The sequence below is a fragment of the Acipenser ruthenus genome, chromosome 24, assembly GCF_902713425.1.
Source record: "Acipenser ruthenus chromosome 24, fAciRut3.2 maternal haplotype, whole genome shotgun sequence".
Lineage (NCBI taxonomy): Eukaryota > Metazoa > Chordata > Actinopteri > Acipenseriformes > Acipenseridae > Acipenser > Acipenser ruthenus.
The window spans coordinates 8,270,069-8,292,497 of NC_081212.1; the positions used below are offsets into that span (position 1 = coordinate 8,270,069).

The following is a 22,429-nucleotide window of genomic DNA, read 5'->3' on the forward strand; positions in this document are numbered from 1 at the left end:
GAAGCAAAAGAAGAGAGAGTTATTTCTATACTGAGTAAGGGATGCACCGATTGGGTTTTTTTCAGATTACTGAAATGCCATATCAGAAAAAGGCAGATCTTTTTGTTTTATTATTAATACAATTGTAAATGAGGAATTCAGTTCTATTTGGGATTTTGCAGTTCAGTATTGGTGAGACTTACACACATGCATTTTCATGAGGATGATGAATAGCATGCCCAATATGTTTCAAGCTCTTTATTTGGGATCCTGCCTCTGAGTGAAGCCAAGGGGACACTAGTCTACATGTTGCTAGAAAATGTAGAAAATTCTGGAAATTTCTTGAAAATCTGTTGCTTCTACATTGTAATCAGGGGACACTAGTCTACAGTATGGAGAAATTGTAGATAGAATGTTGATGGACAACACAGACAAGACACTACATAGATGATATTTCCTATCAAAAAGTTTATTAGTGTGTTTTAGTGTCCACATCATTTTTCAATATAATAAAATGAACTATTCTTAAATATGTATATATAGGATTGGATTAGTAATACCCTCATCATTTTTGTTCTGAATGTGTTATTTTTGACTTGGTGTAAATAAACGTGTAAATAAAACTAATTGTAAATAGAGAGAAGTTGAAATGTGATTATTGTCATCGTTTTTTTATTATATTATTTTAAACATAATTCCTAATTATGTCAGATGAGGATTTCTTCTTCTACACATCAGATATCAGTAACTATGTAACAATATTTGCAAGTTGTGTCTTGCAATGTTCAAACGGCTTTAAACAAACAGCAGGACTCACTTTATCCATTACTGTGAAGTTGTATCAAATGAAAGCCTTTATTTGAGAGAAAATTATACTGAGAACACAACTTGGGATCTTAAACGCATCCTACCGTTAACACACCGTTCAAACACCGTTAACATGAACCTTACAGTTTAATATGAACACCCTAATGCTTCAACATTGGTACCAAACCAGATTTTTTTTTTTTGTAATTTCTAATATAATGCCAACACAACATTATGTTTAAAACAGTTCATAATAGTAAATGTTTTGTTTTAATTTATTTTATTTTTTTTGTTGACTTTCATGCTGCTCCACTACACCTTGTGGCATTAACTGAAAAATTGATCATTAACTACCAGGAATGGTCTGATTAACACTTATGTACTTGCCTATACCACCTAGAAGAAAAAAAAAAACATAAGGAGAATCTCCCTCACGATATCCCACACCGGCTCTGCATTCATTTTTTTTTGCCAGTGAACAAGCTAGTCGCATTACTTTTTACATCACTTTCATTGGCTGATTTATTCTATGACATAATGTTGCTTCTACAAAACCAACAGTCCTTTGATACAGTTGCTTGCAACAAAGTTGCCTGAAACTTGTAGCTTTAACGTCACTTTCTACAAAAAAGTATCACTTTCTACATTTTTCTAGCAACATGTAGACTTGTGGCCCCTCAGCTTTACATATCAATAAGCATCAGATACTAAAGCAACGCATTGGAACTCAGCGATAAGCATCTTAAAGGTGGACTTGTAAGATATATATATTTTTTCAAATAAACTTGCATTGCATTAGCTCCAATACAATTTGAACTCAAAAACTGAGTGGTAGATTTTAATTGTGTGTTTTAGGTCACATCAACATTTATCCCTGTTATCAAGAGAATACGAGCCTCCCTTTGTCTTTGTTTTTTGCTGGCGGAGCAGAGAAAAACACTGGGAGGCTGTCAGATAGTATAAGTGCCTCTCTTTCCTCTTCTCTGCTCCACCAGCACAGAGTAGAGGGAGGTTGCTATAAGAAGAGCCTCCCACCTGAGGCAAGTCATTCTAAGGAAAGGCTTTTTTTGTATTCTTACAAGGACACCTTTAAAAGGTAACCAAAAATGCAGCTCCAAGCACAAACCATTGCGATGAATAAACTGCAGCCCCCAATCCCCCACTATGAACACAGACTCTTCCAGCCAAAGCAACCCGAGACAGGAGGAATGCATTGGTCTCCAACGTTACGGCAGCCAGAGCGCTCCGAGTCTGTGCTAGGATTCCTAAAGACAGGAGTCTGAGGCTTAATGTTGGAGACCATGGAGTCTGAGCAAGCCACACGCAAGCATATACTGGAGAACAGGTCTGCAGGCACAGGGCTTCTTTCAGGGTTACCCTGTGCTCCTCTAACTCTTTCTGCAGTGTTTCCCTTTTTGACTTTTCGAACAGTAGACTCTGCTCGAGCTGCCGAATACGGACATGCTCCAACTTCGTCTGAGTCTGAGAAGAGAGAGAGAGAGAGAGAGAGAGAGACTAGGAAAGAGACACAGACAGGCAGAGAATCAGGCGAGAGAGAGGAAAGGGAAACGGAAGGTATTCACACAGAGGGCCGTGCAAAGGGAGGTTCCAACGGTTCAGTGGAACTGGGCCCAGGCCTGTCAGGGGCCCATAAATAACCTGGTTTTCTTTTTTTTTCTTCTCACTCTTTTCTTCCGTCATGGGGCTCTGACACTGCTTCAGAGAAGGCTAGGAAGGTCCCTTTTAAGATTATTTTGTGTTGACTGGGTTTTTTTTACGGGGGGGGAGGGGGGAGCATATATTTGGCACGGCATATATCTCACACACCTAAACTTATTTGATTTGAGTGCTATATACAGAAATATTCAACCTGTTAAGATTTTTTTCTCAAGGACTGATCTTTTGACATCAATTTTATTCAGAAGTACAGTCTACAAATGCATCATTCAAATCATACATAGCTTCATAGATTTCGTAATTGACATTCTTTAGTTTAATTTGCTGAAGTTAAACTACTGTTCGCTGTTAGTTTATGCTTTCAATGTACAATATCCATGTACAGTACATTATGGCAATTTAGCACAGACTTCTGATAAGACAAATATTTGTATCTTCCATAATGGTGACTAGTGTACTAAGCTTTTAATAACTGGGATCCAGCTATGCAAACTAAAAAATATGTCTATCATTTTTGAGCCACTGTTTAAAAGTAATCCCAAACAATACATAGTATTCTGAAGGCAGGTCATCAGGGATCGCTAGTCTTCAAGCACCAAGCTGCTGGAATGTATGTAGTTTCTGTTTTTAATGCGCACAATACATGTCAGTATCAGTGCAGTGGATAGGAGCTACAGGGACAGAAGAACACTCTGAACAGAGGAAAAAAAAAAATACCTCAAGGTCTCCTTTAGTGATGGACTCTTCTTCCACTCTGAACTGGAGGTCTTCAACCTTCCTGCAGGAACAAGAAATAACCACAAGATGTCAGCAGAGAGTTATTACTACAGGGGCGTCCATACATTCTGACTACAAGGCATTGGGTAAAATGGTCCTAATAAGGAGTAGGGGGCAGTTTCACAAGCACTGCCAGCAGCTAGCTAGCAAGTTATTTTATTATAACCTGTTAAATAAAACAATAAATAAGTAAAAATCATGACGTTCCATGTGATTTCCTTTTTCTAAAGATACATTCTTGGCAGCAGGATGTTGTATTCAGCTGATTAGAGGCCGCCACTGCAAAGGACTTGTGGAATTCGAATTCCTGGCAATAATCTACTAAAGCTGCAGCTGCATTGCTGGCATAATATAACAATGCTAATTCACTTTCCCAAGGTCAGCCTGTCTGTCTGTGCTGGACACGACTCATGCATTTGTCATGTTATTCAATTCGGGGAGCAGCATAACATGTGACTAATACCTTTCTTTTTCTCATTGCTGGTTTAGTCAACCGACTTGTAATGTGCAGCTAGACTTCAATATAGTCACAACTCATTTACCCTAGTAAAATGGAAATATTATAACAATTTCTTTTTTAATAGATTGCTTTGGAATTTGCTAAAAAGAGACCCTTGGTATACTAGTTATTGCTGATCAGAGTTATCACAAAAACTCAGCTAGTGCACAAGGTCTTAAAGTGCTTTAGCTCCCACAATACTTCCATGAATCTTACCTATCATGCACTTCCAATGTGCAGTTTCGAAAGAAACACCTTACTGCAAACGTGCATTTGCAATTGAAAACTTCTGGAAGCACACTAGTTTAATGATAGTTTAAAAATGTCTCAATTGCCATATGTCTTTCTCTCAGATATATGTTACATTTGTACTTCCTGGGTCATTTCACCTCAGCAGTAGACTCTGGGTCATAGCATGTTAGTGGATGAAGTCATGGCAAGTCAATGGGGAAGCAAAGAAGGTCCCGCATGGGTGAGGAAATGGTCAAGATAGTGCAAGACAATTAGAAAGCAAGACCTGCAAGCAGACACTTCTTTAACATCATGCAGCGTACATCATGCTTGCAAGAATCTATTTAAAAAATACACAAGAGCCCTTTATAGTGAATGGATGTGCATTGCATGGAAAATGTATAGAATTCCAGGGTAGAATGGTTTGTACAGTAGTGTGCAAATGTATTAGAACACCTCAAGATTTGTAATAGATATCCTTTATATACCTGCCTGCATGAAAACCTCTGGGTGTGAGAATTTCAATTTTAGGTCAGTAATCGGTGATATAGAAACAATAGGCACTCGTGTGAAAATGCTAAACCACTCTGTGCTTTAATTAATCTTAAAGAGTATGTAGTGGAATTCCGAAAAAATATAGCGTTCCACGTCCCCATGTGTTGTTGCAACTGTTTAAATAACATACCTGTCATTTTTCTTTTCATTGTTAATGACAACTTTTACACTTACTACAACTTTAAACTCTGTTTCAAAGCTCTTTTCAAAATGTCCGCTCTAGTGCACTGATAGTGTCAGGATTATTGCCCACATGGTCAAACAGGTAACACAACAATAACGATCCATGATGTGGTACGGAACAGAAAAGCCAGAGCACTTGTTGTTATGCAGTGATTTAGAGGACTGTAGCAGGGCAGCAGGAGTGAGCCCTGCACACTATTTAAGGGGACAGGACAAAGCCCTGCTTAATATAAAGTGTATTTGTTTTGAATTATTATTATTATGTATAAATATGACAGCGAAAAGCTGTGTGTTGTTATTGTTTTATTTGAATGTATTTTGTTTTGTTATTGTTTGGCAGCGTGGATGGGGAAGGTCCATCCACACAAAAACCCGTGCAGAATGTGACCATCTCCCGACTGAGTAACTGAGTGTTAATCCGGAGATGGTCACATGTATAAAAGCCTGCAGCTCTCTGTGTTTTGGAGTGTTTTGGAGAGCGAGAGAGACAGAGGAGAGCGAAACTGAAAGTAAAAATGATCAGTGAAGACAACTGCCCAGCCTGACCTTAGTTATCGATTCAGTGTGGTTTTTGTGTTCGTGGTTTTGTTTTATTTAAAACTTATATTTTGTGCTCTGTGAGCAGTGTTGTTTGTTAAAACTGTTTATTTATTTTTGTTTAATAATAAACGGAGCTGCAGCGCCTTTTTGCCCCACTGTACCTTGCCTCTGTTTGTTCCTGTTTCTGGCCTGACGTCACCACCTCAGCCATCCCTGTCACAGTGGACTATTAAAGTCATCAGTTAAATGAGACAATCATGAATTTGTCTATTTTGTCAATTTTCCAAGATTTTCAGTTGCAGTAGTTTGATTTCATATGCACAACAAATAGCTCTACAGAAGCAATGGCTTGTTGTAATACATGTGCACACTATTGTAAGTGTGCAGGTGATCACAGCCTCTAGTTACCTTTTCTCTTCCTCTAGCTGATTGGCCAGCTCTGCCCTGGCTTTCTGAGTGCTGGCCAGCAGGGTGCGCACTTGCTGCAGGTTGGACTCAGTTTCTGAAGCGTACTGCAGTGGAATAAGAAGGAAGCTTAAATGACAAGCAGAGGGAGTGTAACTACAACTAGACTACACTCCAGTCCATGTACCTATACACGAGGCACTTAGTTAAATATATCATTAGAAATCCATCCCACAGGTGCAATTGTGTTTGATTGACAAAGGGTCAAAGGCAGCTTTACCTGCTCGTGCTGCGCTTTGAGCGCGCTCATTTCCTTCTCCACCTCGCAGATGTGGCTGGTTGCCTTGGCGACCTCGGCCCTCTCCAGGTCTCTCTCAGCCAGGAGCTGCTCGATGTGCTGCTGCTTTTCCTTGAGCGCCTCCTGCAGGGCGGTGGTGCCGGAGATCTTGCGCGCATAGCGGGACGAAGTCTCTGTCAACTGTAACCAGCAGGAGGCAGACTTAGAAAGGCAGCTGTGAGAGACACACCAGCCTAGGATAGTTTATCAATCATACCTTCTGCAGGCTAGCTCACTAAATACTGTAATAAATCACTCACTTTTTAAAGTATCATATTTATTTTTGAGCTGGTTATTTAAGGACAATCACAGCAAATAAAACGTGCGTCAGTTGTACCTGATGCTTTTTTTATTGATGACCAGTTTCTCCGTCCCATGCAATCGCGGTGTCATCAGCTTAGCTGGTCAGAAATTGTAAAACCTGTTGTACAATTAAGTAAGGTTTCATGGTGTTCCAATGAAGAACCCCAGTCAAATACGTACTCTGAAAGGTTAGTGATTTATTGCAGGAGCATGCCTAATGCAAAGGCCAATGCAGCACTCCCTGTGGGCCCTCAGCCAAGATTCACACCACACTTGCATGACCCACCCTCGCTAAACGCATCACTTATCTATGAAAGCAGTTTGTGTAATATGGTATTTTTTAAAGTTTCCATAATTCAAATGTAATCCTAGAGCTACACTCCAGTTAGAAAATTCTAAAATAATGGAAAGATGACATGCTTGAGTGAGTGGATTGTCGCGTGATAGTGTTTGGGCACATCTTTCCCTTCGCTCCCCCACACCCCCTTCTCCTCACCAGGCCACTGCGACTGGGTCGGCCCCCCACAGAGGAGGCGACGGAGCTCACTGAGCTCATGGAGGAGCTACTGGGGCTGTGGGCCAGTGAGGAGACCCCCATCGCCATGCGCTTGCTCTTCTTGGCCTTGGCCGGGCTTGTGGAGGGAAAGCCGATCCGGATCACCTTGTGGATGGGAGCGAAGAGGCCGAACCTGGGGGGGCACTGGAAATACCTGCACAGCAAAACACACAAAACACAGCACTGTTAGAGCCTGCAGAACCAGGAACACTGAGACCTCTTGAACATCACAGCAATCAAGAACACAGAGAAATACTCTACAGCTTCACTGCACTGGGACACTGAGCTACTCTAGAGGAGCACAGCAGTGAGGAACACCAAGAGATATACGAGCATCACAGCACCAAGAACCCTACATGCTACTCTAGAGCATCCAAAGTACTGGGAAACACGCTACTCAAGAGCTTTACAGCCACAGCAGGAGTTTTAGCATGGGAAGATGTTTATGTAAGAAGCTGTGACTCTATACCTGGTTCCAGCTACGGCTCCATCATTTTTTCCCAGGGGTTCATCCAGCTCCACCCCACACCACTCGCCCTTTGCAAAGTCCGTCTCGCCCACATAGCGCACCACGCCCGTCTTCGTGCCGCCCACCTGCAGGGAAACAACCAATCACATTACACTGTGGACACAACAAATGAACTCTTAAAAGCAGATTTCTTAAGATGATCACTAGGAGCGTGCAACTGTAATTTCTTTCCTCTGTGCAACTGTGGAAACTGTGAGGTAGTAAATGGAAAAGGTTTCAGTTGGGATAGAATTTTCAGTTGCACACCCTAAAACCACCTCACATCACAAATTCAACTTTAATGAGTCTTTTCAGAACTCCTTGCAGTGAAATATAAGTTAGTAAACTTGGTAAATAATAATCTAAGCAGAAACAGCAATAGAGACCTGTGGCAATGTGCCCCGCCCCTGTGTGCATTTGTGTGTTATGTGTTGTATGTTGCGTGTGTTAATGTTGGTGTATAGTTATTGGTACACGGGATATAAACGGGTCTGTGTTTCACGTGTGATTTAAAAATGTAGATTTATATTTAGGCACGGGATTGCACTATCACTTCATGTGCATTTAAAGTATGTAATAATATGTGAGCACGGGGTTGCACGTAATGAATTCACGTGCTGGGATTCAAGTGAATAATTAATTAGTAATTGAATCCCAACACAACAGTATATATAGAGACACGTAGCACTCACTCGGGGTTGGGTGTTCGTGAGTGGAGAACGGGAGAGAGAGAGGAGTTAAAATAAACGGAAAGAATAATAAAAATAATAGTAAGTGTTTTCACTCACCGTGTTTGTTTGTCTCCGTGCACCGTTTGTTAAGTGTCTGTTCGTTTTTGTTTACCTGTTTATTTTGGCCGCAAGTGCCGTGTCCTGTTTTTTGTATTCTCTTATTTTGTTTATTAAATGCTGAGCACAACCAAGTGCTCAGCTTCACCAACCTCACTGTCTCTGTGTATTACTTCCTGTTTCTGGTCTGACGCCACCCACTCCGGCAGTCTTTGTGACACGTGGTGTCAGAAGAGTGATTAACAGCGCCTCCTAGACGCAGACCAGAGAAGGAGTACAGTGTGTTTTTTTGGATTACAAAAAAAAAAAAATAGTAAAGCGAGGATGGGAAGAAAGAGCTGCAGGAAGCAGCAGCAGCAACAACAACAGCTGCAGCACTCATCCTGCATGCCGGGCTGGGAGGAGGACAGCCACAACGGGGCAGTACCCACCCCTCTACCCCCACTGCCACCGGGTTCCCCACCGTCCCGGGAAATAAGGGACTGGCTGGTGCACCCCGAGGGGAACTTCGCCAGTGACCTCCCCTGGGTTATTAACACGCTGCGGATGCGAGATGGGGAACGATGGGAGGACTGGGAGCAACAGCATAACCCGGCATCAGTTCGTGACATTACCATGGTGGTGCTGGGGTACCTAGCTGCAGACATGGGAGGGATGCCTTCCAGTGAGCAAGAGGGAGAGGAGCAGTCGCTGCCCTCTCCAGTACCCAAGCGGGAGGAGCCAGAGCGCCCACAGCCCAAGCGGGAGGAGCCAGAGTGTCCACAGCCCAAGCGGGAGGAGCCTGAGCGTCCACAGCCCAAGCGGGAGGAGCCTGAGCGTCCACAGCCCAAGCGGGAGGAGCCTGAGCGTCCACAGCCCAAGCGGGAGGAGCCCGAGCGTCCACAGCCCAAGCGGGAGGAGCCTGAGCATCCACAGCCCAAGCGGGAGGAGCCTGAACGTCCTACGCCTGAGTGGGGGGAGCCCGAAAGTCCACAGCCCAAGAGGGGGGAGTCGGTATGTCCACAGCCCAAAAGGGAGGAGTCGGTGCGTCCACAGCCCAAAAGGGAGGAGTCGGTGCGTTCACAGCCCAAAGAGAGGGAAGTCGGGGCTTTCACAGCCCTAGGACCCAAGCTGCCAGCAGAGGGAGAATGCCTGCTGGTTCCTCCTCCACCAGCAGAAGAAGAATGCCTGCTGTCCCCATGTCCACCAGCAGTGGGAGAATGCCTGCTGGTTTCCCCTTCAGAGGCAGAGCCGCACCAGTCCCCGGCAAGAGAGGCAGAGCCGCACCAGTCCCCGGCAAGAGAGGCAGAGCCGCACCAGTCCCCTGCAAGAGAGGCAGAGCAGCACCAGTCCCCTGCAAAAGGGGGAGACTACACGCTGCTCCCACCTCCGTCGCCAGGAGACTACACGCTGCTCCCACCTCCGTCGCCAGGAGACTACACGCTGCTCCCACCTCCGTCGCCAGGAGACTACACGCTGTTCCCACCTCCGTCCAGCCGCTCCGCATCGCCTGGAGTTGCCAGTTGCTCCGCATCGCAGCAGGAAGTACTGTGACCGGAACCCCACCAAGGGAAGCTGCCGGCCACGAAGAAGGTGGGGGAGGTCAGGAGACCTGCTCCCACTGCAGCAGTTTTGCTGCCGGAGATCGTGGGGGAGGTCAGGAGACCTGCTCCCACTGCAGCAGTTTCGCTGCCGGAGATCGTGGGGGAGGTCCGGAGACCTGCTCCCACTGCAGCTTCTTCGCTGCCGGAAGTACTGTGGTCGGAGCCCCACCAAGGGGAGCTACCGGCTACAAAGACAGGGGGAGAGGTCAGGAGACCATTTTCCCCAGCAGCAGTTTCGCTGCAGGAGTTCTTGTGGCCGGAGCCCCACAGGAGGGAGCTACCGGCTACGAAGAAAGGGGGAGAGGTCAGGAGACCAGCATCCCCCGCAGCAATTTCGCTGCAGGAGTGGACCAGCATGCCAGCCATGGGCCCACTGAAGCCTCCCTTCCCAGCCCGAGACTTTGTCCTGGACTGCTGGGTTTTTAAGGGGGGAGGTGGCCGTTGAGGCCATGTGTGCTGCGCACAAGGGGGGGTATATGTGGCAATGTGCCTCGCCCCTGTGTGCATTTGTGTGTTATGTGTTTTCACTCACCGTGTTTGTTTGTCTCCGTGCACCGTTTGTTAAGTGTCTGTTCGTTTTTGTTTACCTGTTTATTTTGGCCGCAAGTGCCGTGTCCTGTTTTTTGTATTCTCTTATTTTGTTTATTAAATGTTGAGCACAACCAAGTGCTCAGCTTCACCAACCTCACTGTCTCTGTGTATTATTTCCTGTTTCTGGTCTGACGCCACCCACTCCGGCCGTCTTTGTGACAAGACCACACACAATAGTGTACTGAATAGGTGAGAAATTCACGGTTAGGGAAATGCTGGATATATAAAAGTATCCCTTTAAATACTTAAATCTAAATATAATCCAGTAATACTAAAAAGAAACTTCAAAATAGTTTCAAATTATTTTTCAGTAGATTGGGCACAAAACTTGGCTTCTAAAGAATTTCCTTAGCAAGTTTCATCATTATTTGATAAGTGTATGTTTGTAATGACATTTTTTAAATGTTTGTCTAATTCACTAGTGTGTCGAACTCAGATTTGAATTTGATGAGGTATATTAAATTGATCTAGACATCCAATGATGCATGTTATTATTAAATTATAATTGTATCTTATTATGCATCATACAAGTAGCCCATCGGGACTATCTCTTGCAGTACACTGTTGTACATTGTCATTGTGACCTTGTGATGATGTCACCAGAGTGAGTCAAATTGCAGCTATTCCAAAACGGGGAAACAGATCGGGAAGAGGGTGAGAGAGTGAGAGAGAGCCTGGGGGCTTTCCAAGTACAAACAGCTGGGAGAGCCAGCCAGCTGCAACCCAGCAGAGCTCCAGGAGAGACAGAGCACGATGAACCAGTAGAACAGGCATGATCAGAGGGCTGGGTTTCAGAGCGAGGAAGCTGGGGGAAAGCAGACATCACTGGAAGACATCTGCTCAAGGGCCACGAGTGTCAAGGGTCAATTAAATCATTGGGCTTCCCTGGTTCAAGAAGACCAAGCGGTTGTTTTTATCAAGGCTGGAAGGTTCAAAACCTAGTATCCCATCTAGGACCGTCCATGGCTTCTTTAAGACCCAAGAGGACATCATGGGCAAGCAGCTACCTCCGAGGGAGCACCACTTAATTCCCAAAGCTACTAATCTGTTTGCTAGCTCCCAACTTGTACCTGGTTTCCCAGTCAGACACTTCTCTAGCACAGGTACTTCCGTCTCCTTGGCCGAGTTCCTGCAGCTCTTGAAAGAGAAGCATGTCTGTGTTATTGATGTGAGGGAGCACGCAGAGCTCAAGAAGGATGGGGAGATCCCAGGCTGTGTCAGTGTTCCTATAGGGGATCTCCCAAAGGCTTTGATGATGGATCCATATCTCTTTGAGCACAGGTACAAGGCTAGAATGCCCAGGAAGCAGGTCCGGATTGTGTTCACTTGTCTGGCTGGGATCCGTGGGAAGACGGCCATGGAAACAGCACGCTCTCTGGGTTATAGGTATGTCATCATCTACAAGGGAGGCTGGAAGGAGTGGGCGCAGCAGCAGAAAAAACGAACGATAAACTCTCTTAATAAAAACTAGAGTTTTTATGGATCTTGGTTAGCAAGTTTCAGGTTGTTTTAGTGATAATGCTTTCAGGTTTATGACTGTTTCATGTTGTGGGTTCACCAATGCTTCTTTAAAACGTTAAAGTCAGAGTGTCAAATGGAAGGTCAAAGTTCAAAATGAAAGGTGAGAAGGTTTTTTAGTCAAAGAAGTTTCCTAAGTTTCTTTTTAGTATATATCCTACCATTAAGTGTTCTACTGTACAGCAATCGATGATCTGCTATTTTTGTTAGGTTGTATTTGTTACAAAAAGAGAGGCTATTTAGTCTGGCAAATGTTACACGAGGAAACAGAAAGACATGGATTAACTAATGCTGTGATCACACTAACAACACAAAAGACATTGAAAAATGTGTAATTTTTTGTAACCAAGTTGTTTCTAAGTCCCACAATCCCAAAGATTCAACTTTAATTATGGTGCCGCTATAGTTATGGCACCTTTTAAAAAGTACCAAGTTGCAAAACACTAATAACGGTCTGAAACTGTTTTCAGTTGATGCTGCATAAAATGTCAAAAAGCATCAGTTATATTTATCATAGTTTTTTTGTTATAGTGGCACCATAATTAAGATTTACTTCAGGGAAACACACCCTTAACCCATTAAGCACCACATTAATTCTAAAGATATTTCTTCACAGAAAAACATTGAAATCCTTTGTTTTGACTACAAACTGTTGCATCCTATTTGTAGGACAGTCAAGTTAGACCTGCCCGTAATCAGGCCACTTAAATGTCACGCTGGATATGAAGCTCAACATGTAGAAAATGGAGCTTTATCATCACTGTGGGTAGGAAAACACCAAGAAATGTATCATTTGTAGGCATTTAGACTTAAAATTTGCGGTTAACAAAATTAGAGTAAGTTATCATAACAATACAGTTAAAGAGATTTCTAATAACAGAAGAAAAGCTCAAAAAAATTACAAAAGTAGCCTGTCCTCAAATGAGGACGATGGCACTCAATGGGTTAAGCTCAGCAGTGAAGGTCTGTATCATGGAGGGCTCAATTGTAACATCTCATTTTCTTCTATAAAAAAAAGAAACAGGATTTCATTTGAGCTGTAAGTAAATGCTTTGAAAATAAGACCCTGTGTCTATCAAGCTGTGGATGTCTTTAAACCAGATGCACATTGCTGTCTACAGAAGACAGCAGTGTACTCCAGCGAGGAGACTGCACTGCCTGCATGTGAATGTGCTGATTGACCCTCGGGGGCATGTCCCTTTCCTCCTTGAGCCTGAGGCCCTCCCAGCTGGAAACAAACAGATGTCCAGCGGAAACGAGAAGGCCACGACCCAGCATGGGGCCCCCAGGGGAAATAACACCCCTCACCACCCCCACCCCTCCAGTTACACTGGAGTTCATATTTCCATTCCACATGACCCCCAGCTTGCTCTCTCCTCCCACTCCCTGCCCAGGCTTTGTGCTTGCCACTTTAGCCGATTCCCTGCTAATTCATCCTGCCTGCAGCCTGTTGGGATGACTCTGAAAAACTTGGCTCAGTGGAATCTGATTTAAATTAAACCCCACTTCCCTCAACACCTTTAACCACTGCTGTGACCTGTGGGGATAGCATTGGTCAGGCTAACTTAGAGAAATTTTGTAGTAGGGGTTTGATTTAAGAGAGATTGATTAAACTGCACAAGAAGACTTTGTTTCTTTCTTTCTTTTAATTTTTATAAATAAATAAATAGTGCTGTGACGAACTTGGATTTTATTTATATTTAAAATGCAAAGGAATATTTGAATATTCTTTCATTTTGAATTAGCTGCAAAACAAATATATTTCATAGCAAATACTAGTAAAAAAAGTCTCGCTGCAGTGAAATAAACCTGATACCTCATCAAATGACCCATTAAAGGAAGGCCAACGCTTCTCTCTACATGCATTAGTCTCCCTTGCATGGTATTGTTTTGATACAGCCCTTCATAAATCCTGTAACATGAACCAATGCAAATCTGCTCTATTTTTATCACTGAATGTATTTCAAGCAGCTTGAATCTAAAATAAATAAATAAACTACAAAAAAAGAGAAACCCATTCATTTGTGTGCAGCCCCAAACCTCTGTTAATTACCTCTCTAATAAGACTACCATGCTATAACTCTACCAGACCCTCTGAAATCCTGGATACAACATAATGTTAACATATTGTCTCATGTGATTTAGATTTCAAAATTACTATTAGGAACTAAAACAGTAGAAGAGTTTCCATACAAGAATACTGAAATAATAACATTTTAGTATTATTCTTTGACATGTTTAAAATATACACCTTCTGTAATGAGGTTACATGTTGTTGGTCCTTGACTGACCTTCATAGGTTTCACTGTATATTTTATATAGAGTTATATTTTCAAAGCGTACTCCAGTCTTTAATTAACTCCTGTTTTTTGAAAGAGATAATATGCCTGTTCAGTTTACAGAACTAGAACCAAAAAGTGATATAATCCAAGTTCTTTTCAGCATGTTTTTTTCTCATTTTGTAACATTTACATGCTTTTTTCTCTTTTAAAAAGTTAAAGATTGGAGGTAATGCTTTGAAAATACGTTCTCGAGTGACACAAGTGTGGTGGTCTTAACCTAACCTTATCTCAGAACAGCTGAGTCTGCTTGAGAGAGGCCCATGCCCCAGGACTGAGAGCACTACCTCAGATTTACTCCCAGGTTTTAGCAAGAAAAAGCTCAATTGAAAGAGTGAGATTCCCCACCCTTAAATTAGCTCAAAGTCAGCGTATCAATTAGTGGAAAGCCAGGACATTAGTTAAGGCTGACAAGCTCATATTGAGCGTAAAAGCTTTTAGAATAACATAGATTAAACACAACGATCCAAAGCTACTTCAGAGTCTCCAACCAGATAATCTACCGCAGAGAGCGAGCCAAGCGATCTTATCTGAGGGAGACAATTCATATTAGTTACCGGGGAAGATATTTACAGCCTGATTTTCAGAAGGCGCGTTTTAGAGAGAAAATAGAGGTCACAATGCATTTCCACTGCCAGTTTTTTGGCCACCTAATTATACGATTTTCAACAGGGGAAGGTTCATTTCTCCGACTCGCAACGCCCTTTGCAACTCCTGCTTATGACTGATTTAACTGAGACGACAATTGATTTTCAGGTTCATTAACAAGCCAACTAGTCACATTTCAATAGTCTGGACTTCCATTTAACTGGAAAACAACGAGGCAGCACACATGTAGTCACAACAATTGGAAAAAAGAAAAGAGAAATTCATTCTTAGCACTCAAGTTGAGCTTTTGCTCGATGATATTTTAGCACATCAAACTATTCTTTTTGGCAAAAGGTCTGGAGCCACTGCTAAATTTAAAATATGGAAGGATGTAACTGAAAAAATAAACACAACCTCTTCCATAAAAAGGCCAAAAAAGATTCTGGGACCTAAAGTTGTGATGCCTAGTCTCTGTAAGTCGCTTTGGATAAGTGACTAAATAATAATAATAATAATAATAATAATAATAAGAATAATAATACAGCGTGCCTATAGAACAAAAAATCCTTAATTTATTTCAATATCACAATGTATTCTCTGATGCAATATTAATATTCTTTACATGCAATATCTGAATGAATGTTTGTGAAAAATGTTAAACATGAATATGCATTTGTTACATATGTTTTCGAATGGTCACATGTTAATTATGTATTTAATATATTCTAAAATTAGCCAGCCTCCACTATAAGCCTCTGCTTGAGTTTTCTGAACGAGGCACTGTTCTCTCCATGATAAATGAGTCGTGGCATGAGCCCGGGTACTTGGCAACTACATCCATGATAATACATTGAGCATCACATAAAACTTGCACAGGTAAAGAATGATGATGCTTTCATTCCTTCAATCTGGGGATATTGCAACATGTGTGCAATCTATTACACCGAGCACGTTTGGGAAGCCAGACAACTGATAATATTTGTGTTTGGTTCTATTTAGTTCCACATCCTCAACTGGAAGTAGTATATACCCTTGCTCTACAGAAAAGTGCATCTGTGACATCAGTCAGTATCTTTGACATAGAAGACTGACAGATGCCTGATCTGTGCCCAGCTGTTGTCTGGATGGCACTCGTTTGCATGAAAATGAAGTAACCTGTACAGGTACAGGTATGGCGTGACTGCAGGCTGTTTGTGATTCTAAATCAGACTTAAGCAGATCACACAGCTCTGTTATAGTGCCTATATCCAATCTGTATCTACGCATAACTTGTTTTAGAGTTAGATCTAGAAATGTCTGACAGGGATGAAATATTCTGGGTTCAGTGTAGGGTCGTTTTTTCCTCATCCCTTCCCTCTCGTACTGCAGTTGAAGAATTGGAAATGCTTCGATATTCTCCGTTGTAGATTACAGCTCAGCAGCCCTGTCAGCGATCACAGTTCAAGACACGAGAGGGGGGCGTGTCTTAATTACAGAGTGGATTTTGGTGTTTTGCACCTTTTGAAAATAAGGCGTTATTTGCAAAATAGAACCAATTATGAATTTCAATTGCTTAACAAGCTGTAATGCGAGTGTACCTTCAAAAAAGCGCAAAGCCTAAAATTCCATTGCGCCTGCACTGACTTACACGACTTTTGCAAATACATTTTGCAACTTATCTGGAGTCGCAAAGGTGTTTTTCCTCTGCCCCTTTTGAAAATCAGGCTGTTAGTGTTCAAAAAGGGACTGGTCAAGGCTTGTTACTTGATAGCATACTGTACCATTAGGCCTGCAGAGAAGCATTGTATAAATGACCAGAGTAGCTGCTGTTCATACTCATCTGCATGCAGTCTGACACTGTCAACCACGCTGCATCTTGCTTAAGAAGTAAGGAAGTAGATTCAAAAGTCATCTGAATTTTTTGGTTGTTTTGTTTTTCTGTTTGTAATTAATCTGAATGGTTCTGGGTTCTGTTCATTTTGAGGTTTTAGATTTTTTTCTATAAATCTGCCTTTCCCTGCTTTCAGCTGCTTTGAGCTTGTTTGGAGAATCCTAAGTGCCAGGAATGAACAGCCTTCCACATAATAACAGAACCCACAACTCTTCCGAACGATTCCAAACATCACAACACAGTAAGGGGATGTACAATGTACATGTACAATGTGTACAATGCAATGACATTTGAAGCTACTTAACAATTTACTTTACATATATCCTATTTGCAACCATCAATTTTTTTTTCAGCAAGAAATAATGGCATACTGACACAAGCTTCAGCCAGGGCTGCAGAATGTGAGCGTGGGCTCGCACAATGTGCAGAGAAGGACTTGGTCAGGAGCTGAAGATCATTCCTGGAAAGGTCATTACTGGACGAGTGGCTCTCTGAAGCGGTTTGTTCAGTACGGCAGTGCTCTACAGCGCTATGTGCAGTACATTAGTGTAATAACCAAGTGCTTTGGGTCATTGCACACATTTAGGGTACATTAATATAGATTCCCAAAGCTATTTACTCCAAAACATCATGAGTGTGAAATTTTCACAAAGTAACAACACACACAATAAAGTTACCAAACCGGAAATAAACACCTCAGGAATTCGATGCAATGGCTTGTGGGTAGTCTTGAGTTGTTTCCTGTTTGTTTTAGGATTGTAAAAAGGTGTCCCCCCACATCAGAAAAAAAATAATGCTAATGATGATTTGGATTAAATAACTTTGAGAATGGAATGAGAATCTTGTGATAAAAGAAAAGCAAAATAAATAATAAAAAGGAAAACAAAAAAAAAACAGACTGAGGATTTGTGGTTTAATATTTTGTATTTAAAAAGAAGCTAAATACTTGGTTAGTACTCTGTTAGAAGAATGCACTTATTAGCAAGGTTTCACTGTTGATGGATACACAGACAGGGGAGGATATGCTGGATACACTCTTCTCAATGCCCTCAATATATATTACCAGCATGTTTTACCTTTGGGACTGTCTCAAAAGCAAAGAGGAATCGCTGTGATAAGGCCAGTATAAAAACGACCATGAGGGTGTGCTCATGGAAATCTCTGACAAACTCATTGTTTCAGTGGGGAAGAAATTACTGTAGCACACCCTTTAATTATATTTGTGTACTGACACCTTGCTCAGGCCCTCAGTATGCTGGTGACTATTAAGCATGACACATATCCATGAATGAAACATATATATGGGACAAAAACCAGAAAATACGATGGAAATTCAAAACGTGAAAAATTAAACAAATAAAACAAATTTGCCAGAAATGACTTTGGGTGAAAATGTGACTATGCCAAGATATAAAGTAGTGCTAAAGAGACAGCTGGTACACCAGAGTGTAACCATTAACCTGTAGGAAACCTCTAGCTCTATTAAATTATTGTTCTTTTTAGTAAACTCCATATCTTATTGCGTGTTTAAGGTTTAGACTGGGCTTTGACAAGAGCGTTTCCTGTTTCAGAGCTAGATACATCCCTCTCCCGGCATCCCAGAACCACCTTTCTTACCTTTCAAAAGAGATTTCTTACAAAAGTGATCAGGTACTAGCAATGTAAGCATGCTAAATCTGCACTGAAGTGGTTAACTTTTCATTAAAGTGGCTATGGCTTTAAGCCAGTAACAAGACACTGTTCAGATGAAATGACCTAGGAAGTGCAAGAACATGTGTTTCTTTCAAAACTGCACATTTGAGACCCGAGTAGCTAGCAACATTATTTTGTTAGCTACAATCCCTTTAAAAGACTTACAGGTTGGCTAATTCTGGCACTGTAATAAGTTCCTGATTTACACATTGCTGATCATTCCAGTAATAATCTCCAGGTAGTTCTAGGACTGGGGTGCATGGGAAGGATATTGATCCAGCACTGAGTGTCAGTAAAGGGATTGGATTTGGATAATCAGAGAATCACCACTCACCAGAACTCTGCCACTCACCAGCACTCTGTCTCCCACTCTCAAGTCTTTGTCTCCCTTCTTGACGGAGCCGCTGTCGGAGAGGTTAGAGCCAGACTCGTTGCCCGTCTTCATGGAGCTGTTGAGAACGCTCTCCCTGAGTGGCAGGATCACTCGCTGGGCAGGGTGCACAGGGCTGGCCCCCGAGCCCCCGTGGAGGGTGAGATTCTGGGTGGTGAGCGACTCCGTGGAGTGGGAGTCACTCCCGTCTCCCATGGGCTGCCGGGTCAGCTTGGAGGGCCTGGTGAAGATGCCTTGCAGAGGCTGGCACTCGAAGTATCGAACCCCTCCAACCGAGCCGTCGTTTTTACCCACGGGGTCGTCCAGAACCACGCCAGCCCACTGGCCTGGTGCAAACTGGGTCTCCCCGAGGTAGTGGACACAGCCCGGCTTCGCCCCATTCACCCAGACCCGCTCGCCCACCACGAAGTCCCCCGCCACCTCGTCCCCGACCTCAAGCCTGGAGCTGGGCTTGTCTGTGGCAGCGGCGGTGTTCAGGGAGGGCTGCTTGTGAAGAGGGGAGCCTGGCAAAGACACAGAGAGAAAGCATTCCAGTTGTTCACACCAGGCAAAACCTCTGCACCGTTTACACAAAGACACTAAGTGACTGGGTCAAGTTCACAAAAAACAATCTAGGAGCCCACTCTAACTCTAAAACTAACATTGAGAAACTGCACAATTATACAGAGCATTGCAAAAGGCAGAGCAATATAAAATGCACTTAAATAAACTAGAGCCTGGACAAATTATTATTTGTTTATTTAGCAGACGCCTTTATCCAAGGCGACGTACAGAGACTAGGGTGTGTGAACTATGCATCAGCTGCAGAGTCACTTACAATTACGTCTCACCCGAAAGACGGAGCACAAGGAGGTTAAGTGATTTGCTCAGGGTCACACAATGAGTCAGTGGCTGAGGTGGGATTTGAACCGGAGACCTCCTGGTTACAAGCCCTTTTCTTTAACCACTGGACCACACAGCCTACTTGAATTTGGTGGCAACAATGTTGGCATTGGCTCATTTATTAATGTCTATCAAATGCATAAATGATGTCAAATAACTCCCGTTCTACTGCACAGAAGAGTGTTTCTCACATGTCTTTAATGATCTGAATGGGTGGTGTATCTGAATTTAATATGGTACAACTTCTACATTTGTTTCTAATTGAAAATGAAAGAATATTAGAACACGGTCAGCGGGCTTGGCTGGGTGGTGGGGGAGGGGCAGAACAAGCTGGGTGTTATGCCCAAGTTATGGCCACATGTTTTAGCCTAATGAGTGAGGATATGTGTAGGCAATGTGGGGGAGGGGCACTATAAAATCAATTCTTAATTTTTTTTTTTAAATGAAGCAGAAACAAGAAGAAACAAAAATTGCGCAGAAATAGCCCTAATATTCCAATCCCCTAGCTTGCTAAATCACTGCTATTCTCCTTGCAGTAATTCTCCCCTGTAAGAGGTGTTTCATCACATCCATCCACTTCCACTGAGGCTCTGGGCAACAAGCCAGAGCTTCTCTAGCTTAGGAAAAACTTTAGGAATATTATTGGATTTACAGTACATGAACTGATATTTCATTATATGTCCTTTATAGGAAAATACAATTTTAGGCTACAGCTTGTTTCTGTAGAACTAGACTACAAATGCAGCCCAGCTTCAACATTAGGTTTATGGGGGAAAATTGCTTTCTGTGTCTGTCAGTTAATACAAAATAAACATCTAATTTTGCTTTGAAACATCAGTTATCTTATCTTATTCACTGTGTATATCAGTATCTGTTTCACCACATCCTGGTAACTTTTCAAAATTGTAAAGCACCTGTGTCTCGACGAGAGCTCTCAAACATGTCTACTCTCCAAGCACAGCTGGTACCCCACAGTGTAACCATTAACCTGTCCCCCTAGAACACTATCACAACGTGGGGCAGCATTTTGGAAGGTTAATTGGTTACACCAGCAGTACAGAGCAGACATGTTTGAGAGCTCTATAGAGGGCCTGCTTTAAACTTTTTAAAAACTCACCAGGATGTGTCGAGTGAAACAATGCCATCTAAGCAACAATAAGAATGCATTACTTCAGATGAATTTCAGACCCGTGCTCTTTGATCATTATTGTAGTTTTTCTCTCAATACAATTCTCTTCACTTCACTTCTTATGGAATGCCTTCAAAGAGGACTAGCTTTTTTATTTTTTGCCAGGGTGTCTCGTGTGTTCTGGGGAGCAGAGGGGGTGTCGATAATCACGAAGCTTACGCTTGGCCTTTCTGAACTCAGCATTGTGGTGTGGCCCATTTCCATATTAGCTGGCTTGCTCTGTGCTCGGGAGCAGAGTGAGAATGAATTGAATGCAGGCACAGTGTTGCCATGGAGATGCAGGGGAGGAAAAGGAGCCATGCGAAAAGGAGAACACAGGCCTCATTTTCTCCCTGTGCCCCCGACACCTCCCACCAGAATTCCACCATTCACCAGACGAGAAGCAGATTCTCCAGCTCTTCATTTAGAGAAAGCCCCCCACCCCTCTCCCGGCCTACTGTCACTCAAGGGCCTGTTCAACTGATCTGAACAGCATTGGAATGGGACATCCACGAAGACTCGCCACACAGCGGAAAGACCTGCTTTGAACGGGTCGCGTGCAACCAGTAATGGCCCAGTTCGATTCCCTTTCAGCTGGTAGAACGCGTGTCTTTGATTTTAGGTGTAATTTATGCATTGGTTTCCTTAACATGATATCTTTTTATCCTGCCATGGGGGTGAAATCCCCTGTAAATCACACTTGCATTAATCTGGAGAATCTAATTGTGATTTAGCATTTCATTGCTCATTCTTATTCTATACTATTCTGTAGTGTTGGGACAAATATCTGAATATTCAAACAAACATTTCTTGACATGTATTTGAATGCAAAAATCCATGTCCGTGTCTGCTAGATATAACAATGTGTTTTGCCTTGTGTCATTTACCACCTTGCCAAAATGTGTGTGACAATTTCTAAAATGGCAAGTGAAAAAAGAGTGTTTTTATCTGAAACACACACAAGGAAAGAATGTTTCACTAAAACAGCACGGCATCCTGTGTTTTGTAGTTAATTCACTAGGGTAAAGTTAGGCCTTCACTGACTTCTAGGTTATTTTTTTCTTTAATAAGGTGTTACAAATAGTGGCTTTGATTATGTTTTGCAAATTAACCAATATTCGAATATGAAAATACCATGTTTGTCCCAGCACTGCTATCTGTAATACTGCTGACATGTGTCATGGTCATCAACTTTTTCATCATACCGATAGCTCTCATTTTGTTTCACTGTTCTGTTTCACAGGTGTCAACCGTGCAGTGGTGTCCACTGATAGAGCTTTCTGATTGGTGGGTTAAAGTTCTGTGGTTTAAAGTGTTGTTTATATCAACAGAACAGACTGCCCCCTCACTTTTACATAAAGCCAGTCTGATCTGAAGCCTGGCATTCACACAACTGGTACAGCCAGGCACAGTCTCACAATTCGTGACCTGAATACTGTACTGTGGCAGGGCTGAGGCCCTGCACTTGTAAATAGTGTGTGTATGATTTGTTAGAAATAAAGCTTTGTTATTTTAAATGAAAATTTTACACAGTCATAGTTAAAATCCCATCCTTACCAAATGCATGTGCAAAATGTGGCAAGGTGCGAATTGATCGATTAATTAATTAATTGTCAATTAGCCCTGGTAGAAAGTCGTTATTTGAAGCTTGTCTGGCTTTGC

General features: G+C 42.5%; 1 protein-coding gene across 4 annotated transcripts in view; it reads right to left on the minus strand.

Annotated features, from left to right (window-relative positions):
• Positions 1–22,429, minus strand: part of LOC117429563 (CAP-Gly domain-containing linker protein 2-like) — a 51,072-nt gene that overhangs the window by 11,653 nt on the left and 16,990 nt on the right. Inside the window, exons 3-9 of one of the 4 annotated variants that reach the window (XM_034049209.3) lie at positions 18,679–19,220; positions 7,319–7,443; positions 6,790–7,003; positions 5,934–6,131; positions 5,657–5,760; positions 3,181–3,241; positions 2,164–2,268 (exon numbers count right to left, since the gene is read on the minus strand). In XM_034049209.3, the coding sequence (XP_033905100.2) occupies positions 2,164–2,268; positions 3,181–3,241; positions 5,657–5,760; positions 5,934–6,131; positions 6,790–7,003; positions 7,319–7,443; positions 18,679–19,220 (1,349 nt within the window). Of the gene's footprint in view, positions 1–2,163; positions 2,269–3,180; positions 3,242–5,656; positions 5,761–5,933; positions 6,132–6,789; positions 7,004–7,318; positions 7,444–18,660; positions 19,221–22,429 lie in introns of all 4 variants that reach the window. The other 3 variants (XM_034049207.3, XM_034049212.3, XM_034049211.3) reach the window with 3 other exon arrangements.